This window comes from Asparagus officinalis, chromosome 8 (genome assembly GCF_001876935.1).
Source record: "Asparagus officinalis chromosome 8, Aspof.V1, whole genome shotgun sequence".
NCBI classification, from domain to species: Eukaryota; Viridiplantae; Streptophyta; class Magnoliopsida; order Asparagales; family Asparagaceae; genus Asparagus; species Asparagus officinalis.
Genome location: NC_033801.1, coordinates 62,815,040 through 62,823,273, shown reverse-complemented (window position 1 = coordinate 62,823,273; position 8,234 = coordinate 62,815,040). Strand labels below are relative to the sequence as shown.

At 38.5% G+C, this 8,234-nt stretch overlaps 4 protein-coding genes across 4 annotated transcripts in view; 3 read left to right on the top strand and 1 right to left on the bottom strand.

The window, feature by feature from the left end:
* The window catches only part of LOC109821301 (protein FAR1-RELATED SEQUENCE 5-like), a 14,641-nt gene extending 12,617 nt beyond the window's left edge, over nt 1-2,024 (top strand). The window contains exons 3-4 of the mRNA XM_020387489.1: nt 629-873; nt 979-2,024. Coding sequence (XP_020243078.1) covers nt 629-873; nt 979-2,024 — 1,291 coding nt within the window. The remainder of the gene's footprint in view (nt 1-628; nt 874-978) is intronic.
* LOC109823027 (protein FAR1-RELATED SEQUENCE 3-like) lies at nt 2,176-3,191 on the top strand. The gene is made up of 3 exons (XM_020389343.1): nt 2,176-2,848; nt 2,955-3,019; nt 3,125-3,191. Exons 1-3 carry the CDS (start codon nt 2,187-2,189, stop codon nt 3,145-3,147), a joined length of 750 nt encoding a protein of 249 aa, XP_020244932.1. The 5' UTR covers nt 2,176-2,186; the 3' UTR covers nt 3,148-3,191.
* Nucleotides 4,301-4,775, bottom strand: LOC109821300. The gene is made up of 2 exons (XM_020387487.1): nt 4,427-4,775; nt 4,301-4,329 (listed from the first exon to the last, which is right to left on the bottom strand). Exons 1-2 carry the CDS (start codon nt 4,773-4,775, stop codon nt 4,301-4,303), a joined length of 378 nt encoding a protein of 125 aa, XP_020243076.1.
* Nucleotides 7,970-8,234, top strand: part of LOC109821804 (probable CCR4-associated factor 1 homolog 7) — a 955-nt gene continuing 690 nt past the window's right edge. The window contains 2 exon segments of the mRNA XM_020387962.1: nt 7,970-8,231; nt 8,234. The exon segment at nt 8,234 is cut by the window's right edge and continues 690 nt beyond it. Coding sequence (XP_020243551.1) covers nt 8,063-8,231; nt 8,234 — 170 coding nt within the window. The 5' untranslated portion in view covers nt 7,970-8,062.

Here is an 8,234-nt window from a genome sequence, read left to right as displayed (position 1 = left end):
ACCCACCCCAGGACCCTCCTCCCTCTCTCTCGCCGGCGCCGGCGTCGAAGACCCCGTCAAAGACCAAGTCGAAGGGAACCCACCCCAGGACCGTCGGAGACCCTTTCACTCTCGCCGACGCAGGTAATAACCCAACCATACCCTTTCACTCTCTTCGACTTGGTCATTGGATTTCGCCTCTGCTTCCCTCTTTCTCCCCTCCCCCCCTCCTTCCCCCAAAATCAAAAAACAGGCTTGCTGCCCCCTCCTTCCCCCAAAATCAAAAAACAGGCTTGCTGCAAATCCTGGAAGCTCCGAATATGGATAGGAAAATCTATTTGATTCAGCATGTAACTTAAGCTTGAACGAACAGAGAAGAAACCCTCAAAATTTTCTAAATTAGAAGCACCTAGAGGAAAGGGTAATGGATTTGCTGCAGGGAATAATGTTCAGAAAAAAAGGCATACAAATACATATAAATGTACATTGTTGCATTGTTGAAATTTACATTGTTGCATTGTTGCATTGTTGAGTGAAAATGGGGGCTGAAAGTTTGATAAAGACTCAATAAATGTATTTTTTTCTAAATATAAATTATGCATATTGATGTTGTAGAATCCTGAATATAAATGTATTTTTGTTTCTATAGGCTTATTTACATCAATCCAATGGAAACTGAAGATGGTTGCTCCCATGTTGTTGATGAACAAATCTCTCAGTTGGATAACTTAGTTGTGCCAATTGTTGATGAGCACTTAAAACCAAAAATAGGAATGACTTTTGGCAATTTAGAAGACGCTGAAAAATTCTACAGAACTTATGGAAAGCCCGGAGGTTTTGATATCCGTAATAGCATAACAAATTATGGGAAGGATAGAGAATTAATTGGCAAAAGTTTTGTTTGTTCGAAAGAAGGAGTGTTAAAAAGCAAATCGTTAGAAATTCGATGATGTGGTACAATTAGAACAAATTGTAAGGCCTTGATTCGCTTGAAATTAGACAAAAACAATAGCATATGGAGTGTCTACAAGTTCGTGGAAGAACATTATCATACAATTACTTCACCGAGTAGAACACATTTTCTAAGGGGAAACCGTGAGGTAACAAGTGCGAAAAAGATATTGATAAAGCAGTTTGGAGAGGTGAACATTCCAACAAACATGCAAATGACCTTCTTTGAACCAACAAACAAGCAAATGACCTTCTTTGAAAACTCTAGCGGATGTTTTCATAGAATTGGATGCATTGAGACTGGTGTGAGAAATTATGAAAGAGATTTGAGAGAGGAGAGGTGCGGTCATGATGCACCAATGATGTTGGATCATTTTAAGTCGGAACAAAAGAAGAATCCTTCATTTTATTATGTTTATGACGTTGATGAAGAGAAGCGCTTAACTCATTGTTTTTGGGTGGATGGCATTGCTAGAATGAATTATCAATACTTTGGCGATGTTGTCTCCTTCGATGCCACGCATAACATAAATCAATATGGCTTGGTATTTGTGCCGTTTGTAGGCATAAATCACCATTGGCAAAGTGTTTTCTTAGGATGTGGCTTGATCCCAAACGAAGAGGCGAAGTCTTTTGTATGGTTGTTTAACAAATGGATTGAAGCAATGGGTCATCCTCCTTCGGGCATGATTACAGATCAATGTCTTGGCATATGCAAGGCAATTGAAACAGTTTTTCCAGAAATTCGGCACAGGTTTTGCATTTGGCATATCTTGGACAAAATTCCGGAGAAGTTGGGTAAATGGGCTTATAGAACGGAATTTATGAATCCTTTCAAAGAAAGTATTTGGGACTCCAAGACTGCTAGCTCTTTTGAAGAGAATTGGGTTTCAATTCTTAAGAAAAATGGATTGCAAACGCATGATTGGCTAAAGGATATCTATGAAATTCGTGAAAAATGGGCGCCGGTTTATCATAAACAACACTTTTGGGCTGGAATGTCTAGCAGTCAAAGAAGCGAAGGGATGAATGTATTGCTAAAAATGCATGTATCAAGGAAAAATTCACTTCATGATTTCGTGATCATCTTTTAGAGGGTCTTGGCGAGACAAAGAGAGGGGGAGCTTAAAGAAGACCATTGCACAGTGGAGAAAAAACCAAAATTGAAGACTTTGTGGTCAATGGAAAAACAAATGGCCTAAATCTACATGAAAAAAATCTTTTATATTTTTCAAGACGAGCTTCAACCTAGTTTAATGTATAACATTGAGCTGGTAAAAGAAAATAAAAGAGAAAGTACTTTCCAATTGAATTTTTGTGGTCATGATGAAAGATTGAGACATATTATATATTGCAAAACAACTAAAATGGTCCGTTGTTCGTGTCTCATGTTTGAATTCAAGGGCATTCCATGCCGACATATCTTGGCATATCTTAAAATTACCAATCATAGTGAGTTACCGGAGCAATATATTCTAAGAAGATGGTGCCGAAATGTCAGAAAAAAGGTTGTTCTTAGAGATGGTAATATTATTGGAGATAATGCCACAATTAATTTTGCTTCTCGTTTTAGTGAACTAAATTGCTTAGCCAATGAAATGGTTGAAGAGGGGCTATCTTCTAATGATGCATATGAATTAATGCGTGCAATGATGATGTATGCTATTAATAAGGTGCAACATTTGAAACTCATCAATGATGAAGAAATTGGACAATATGTGGAAGGACAATATATGAATGCGGAGTGCTCTCAAGATATGGTTCATGAACCAAGTCAAGCAAGAACAAAAGGAAGGCCTAAGGGGAAGAGGTTAAAGCCATCGAGAGAGATCCGCAAATGTCGGCCTAGGAAATGCAAATTGTGTGGAAAGAGAGGACAAAATCATTATAGCAGAAATTGCCCTCTAAAGTTGTCAAGGTAGTGTATCATTTGTTTTAGTACTACTAATGCTATTATTTTTTAAAACTTTTTTAAATTTTGTGCAATGATCTTTAATATGTTTTGCTATCATCAATTTTTTTAGTGATTCAATGGAACAAGATAATATTGATGAAGCCACTGATGATTTAGAAGATTCCTGTGAGGAAGGTAATGGTTAATACATACGGAATAACTTGTACATTGCCATTTTTTTATATAATGTGATTTTTTTAATGTGATGAAGCACTTTGTTTTTAAAATTTTTTAATACAGATGAAGTTCTCACTATTGAGTGAAGTTTGATCAAGGTTGGCAGAGCAAATCTATAAAATTAAACAGGTCTAGTTGCATCCTACTCCTTCACACACAGAAATCCTACACGCCTTTTAATTTCTTCTACCTTATGTAAACTCCTTATTTGCTAAAGTCAACAGTAGCAGCCATATGTCAAGTCTCAACTATTTACCATGACAATGTACAAAAGAGTAGCATGGACCACTTATTAATGAATAGTTTAGATTTTTTTTTTTTGCATTTATAACCTACAATAATTGAATTGAAGTGTTCATATCATCTAATTTGAAAAGCTTATTGTTTATGTTGTTCCAAAATAAGCAGCACTTGGTTTATAGCTCTGTCTTTTTGGCTTACAGGGGCTGGACCGTTAGGTGGTTTACATACTTATCAAAAGAGCTCAAAGGCCTTTGCTTGCAAGAGAGAGCATTCCTTAGCAGATAGTGAACTAATATGTATCTGTGTTTTTGAGGTGTGATTGAGCAAATGGGTAATATGTCGGCCATGCAGATAGTGAACTAATATGTATATGTGTTTTTGTATCTTTAATCATTTGTAACGTCATATGTCGGTTGTTTTTGTTATTTGTGCTTTGCGTGTCGCTGAGAAATTAAACAGGTCTAGTTGTCTTAGTGATTTGTGCATTCCTTTTCTCTGTGTATGCTTTTACCATGAGTTGTGGATATTATGCCAAGCACTAGTCAGTATATAATCTTCAGATGCTCTCTAATACAAGTCATTCAAGGTATAGGTTACTGATGACAAAAAAAAAGAGATACAACAACCCCTTTTATTACCAAGAAATTAAATGGCTAAATTACAATAGAAAAGAAATAATTAAACAGCCTCATTATAAGAAATCATTAAACAGAACAACATGCAAATGGAAAAAGTTTAAAGGAAACCAAATGGTAACTACGACATGTCACTATATGCAAGAAATAGCATCCCGAACAAACTTCATAAGCATCCTGAACAGTATTACGATGTACAAGAAATAGCTCACAAAGACCCTCCGACATGTCACTATATGCAAGTATTCACTAAAGGGCCATGAAGTAAACCTTGGATAATCACAACAGGCAACAGGCATCAGGCAAGTATTCATTAGTGCTCCAGAGATACATATCTTATATACACATTTTACAGTCAGTTTTACAATCCCCAGTAGTCTCCAGTAATAACTTAACATGCAATAAGAAACCTATTACTCAAATACAAATCTTACTCATCCAATAATACATTAGTTCACCCTACTTAGCACAAATCCAATAAAAATACCATATACAAATCCAAGAAAAATACCAAATAAAAGAACAAATACAACAAGCTTCAACAAATCCATAATATCAATTTCAATCTTTCTCCTTTCCCGCATTTCTCTAATTGACACGGCACTTGAAACTTGCGACATCACGCTCGACTGCTTCGTCTGAACAAGCCCAGCCTTTGAACCTTCAAACTCCTCTTCATCAGACACCCATTTGAAGAAGCCACAATTACTCACTTTCCAATTAGCACATCCTAAAAACAATCGACCAGGGTTCGTCTTAGTTCCAGATATGGAGAGTATAGCCCTCCTTCCACAATGGCACATCAATCCACGACGAGTGCTTGAAGATGACTCCATGAATGGAGAGTATAGCCCTCCTTCCACAATGGCACATCAATCCACGACGAGTGCTTGAAGATGACTCCATGATCCACAACTACAGATACAGAGAGTTAAAAAAGTGCTTGAAGATGACTCCATGATCCACAACTACAGATACAGAGAGTTAAAAAGATCAAAGCATAAACATATACTCAATCAACACGACCGCCATCACCAAGCTAATTAAAACAAATACATGACAAGGCCAAGCTTTTACATTTCAAATTAAATAAGATGAAGGTTTCAGTATTACTTTGCCCATCTATACCAATTTCCATTGAATTTATGGAGCAAGCCCAAATGTTGATATTGGTTGAACCTAATAAACTGAACATGAATGCTAATATTGGGAATCTACATTACTTCATGATCAAACAAAATCTTTATGTTGTTGAGGGCTCAAAATGACCGAGGGCAGGCTAAATGCATAAATCAAATGTCATTTGCTTTCAAGTTCCAAAATACAATTCCACATCAGTTTTATAAGTATCTGGAGTCAGAATGTTTTTAGTTCCAACCCATTTGATTTATGTAATGGGTGCAAATAATTACATTTAATAATAAAATTCTTGTAAGTTTGCAAATCGACACCATCACATAACAACAATTGTTGTCACTGCCTATGTCTTACAAAATCTTCTTTTTCATGTACCCCATCACAAATTTCTCACACCTAACAGAGAATTAGTATCTGAAATCACTGAGACGAGAATTTTAAGGAATGCCAATAACTGAAATCAAATTCTCAAACTTCGACTGCCAATTTCTCGTCAACCTTCTAGTGGCTAGCGTGCCAATTTCTGATCAAGACAAGGGCAGTTAAGGCCATGACAGGTAGATGTCGAAGATCTCTACAACTACTAGTTCTTCTAATCATGGAGGGATCGCAATAGCTTTATAAAAACACATCAAATTCACTTGATTCTAATTCAGATGGAACTGATTCATCTTCGATATAATATTACATTAAGCTCTACATTTTCAAATAAGTTAATTAGAGAGATAAGGATCTGAAAAATAAATTGAAGGCACGAAAACCTTAAAAAAAGAGGAAAATGGAAAGAGGTCGTACCTGATAGTTTCTCAGTTGAGTAAAGAGGAGAGGAGAGAGAGAGGAGCTCGACAGCGAGATCTTTGGCTGTAGGAGGTTGAAGGCGAGATCGACGGCTGAAGGAGGACCATGGCGGAGGAGGAGTTGTCGGTCGGCGGCTGATGGCGGAGGACGCGGCTGAAGGCTGAAGGAGGTTGACGGAGGAGGTTTCGTTGTCGGACGGCGGCTGAAGGCGGAGGATGCGGCTGAAGAATGAGGTTGAAGGAGGAGGGGCCTTTGTCGGTCGACGACTGAAGAAGGAGGTTGAAGGCGGAGGAGGACCCTTTGGTCGGCGGTTGAAGGAGGTTGAAGGCGGAGGAGGATCCTTCGGGCGGCGGCTGAAGGCGGAGGACGAGGTTGAAGGCGGAGGAGAAAATTATGTTTGGGTGCTGGGGAGAGAAAATTAGGGACGAATTGAGCCAGGAGGGGGGTTTTGAGATTCTAAATCGCCTGGGGGTTCACACCTCTTTCATCCAACGGAGGACAACGTTGCCCTCAAATCCGACAGCCTAAAACGATTTTCGCACGTTACTGTGTGAAAAACTTTTCGCAGCCGAAGATTTCTCATCTTTTCTTAAGCTCTTATGAAAATACTTCGAATGAAAGTCGCCAATCCACTAAATTCATCGACACCTGAAGTACCGTATCTCAATATCTCGTTCCAAGAGAAAGATGAAGAGAGGGAAAAAAAGAGTTGTAAACTTTTACATATTGATGCTAACTGCTAAAGATTTGAGCTTTTGCAACTATTTTGATCTAATTTAAAATAAAAAGGATGATTGAATAATCAATTACGAGTCTCTTGAAGGCTAAATCGCCAAGAAGATGGACCTATTAAAAATAAAAATTTACCCTTGCGCTTGTCATTGATTATCGAATTGGGTGTGGAACCCAATTATAAACAGTTAACACTTTTTATCTGGGAAAGAGAGAGCAGAATTAAGGAGATTAATTGTAATTTTATGTCACTGGTACTAAAAAAATATCTATTAGAATAGCGAAGCTCTTGACATAAAAAGTACATATAATTTTTGGGTTTATATTAAAAGGGTTAATTTTGGAAAACATCACCTTTCATGAATTCCCAAACCAACCATCTTAAACTTCAGGCTTATTTTTTTGCAATAGCACATAATTGATGGGGTTGCTTAAAATTAAAAATAGTCTAGGGGCTTATTCGGGGCCCTGTAGTCCAGTGGTCATCAAAAATTAACCCAAAAAGCCATAAATAAATAAGGATAAAATTTCAAAATAGACCTATTTAGAAACTTAATTTTTTAAAACGACATTTTTTAAAAATATTTGCCATTTTTAACGCTGTTTCAGCCACCTGACTAAAACTGGATCGAAGGTGACCGAAAAACATTAAAAAATTCAACGGGATTTTAAATCCCGTAAAGTTTAAGGCCTCATTTAAGGGCTCATTAGCGCTAACCCAGGCGCTACCGAGACCTTAAACTACACGAGATTTAAGATTCCGTAAAGTTTTAATATTTTTTATCATTTTCGACCTAGTTTTAGCAAGGTAATTGAAACTGGATCGAAAATGGCGAATATTTTCAAAAGGGGTCGGTTTTTAAAATTAAATCCTAAAAGGGTATTTTCTTTAAATTTATCCACTAAATAAAAGAGAAAAGAAAAATTGAAAAAATATCACCGACCGCAGTCGCAGCGGCTCACGTCGGTTCTACAGCCGAGCTGCTCTGTTTCACATTCCCAATCTTATCCTCCTCCTTCCACGCGTCTCATTTCTACTCGGCCACCACAGAAGCCCCTCTCCTCCTCTCCACCAATGAAGACCCTCCACTAAAAACACTAACCTATTCCTGCGGGGCACCTGCTCAAATCGTGCAATATCTTCCTTCCCCATTTCCCCCTTTCTTCCCCCTTCCGATCTTCAACGATGGAAGGCCGAGACCCGATTCGTGCCTTTCTTCTCTAAAGCCCCCCATTTCCTCCAATTTACGAATCCCCCCTTCTTTCAACAACAATCCCCAAAGTTTCCCTTCCAACCCTAGATTTCCTTCATCAGATCTCTTCCGCTTTCTGCTCCGATTTCCATGTTCCGTATGTCGATCACCGCCCAAATCAGATCCGCGAGGTCTGGAACGAGAATCTTGAGTCGGAGTTTGCCCTAATCAGCGAAATCGTCGACGATTACCGCTTCGTTGCCATGGACACCGAGTTCCCTGGAGTCGTCTGCAGACCTCTCGGATCCTTCAAGTCGACCTCCGATTACAACTACGCAACCTTAAAAACCAACGTCGACATGCTCAAATTGATCCAGCTCGGCCTCACGTTCTCCGACGCCGACGGCAACCTCCCCGATTTCGGCACCGGCCGCC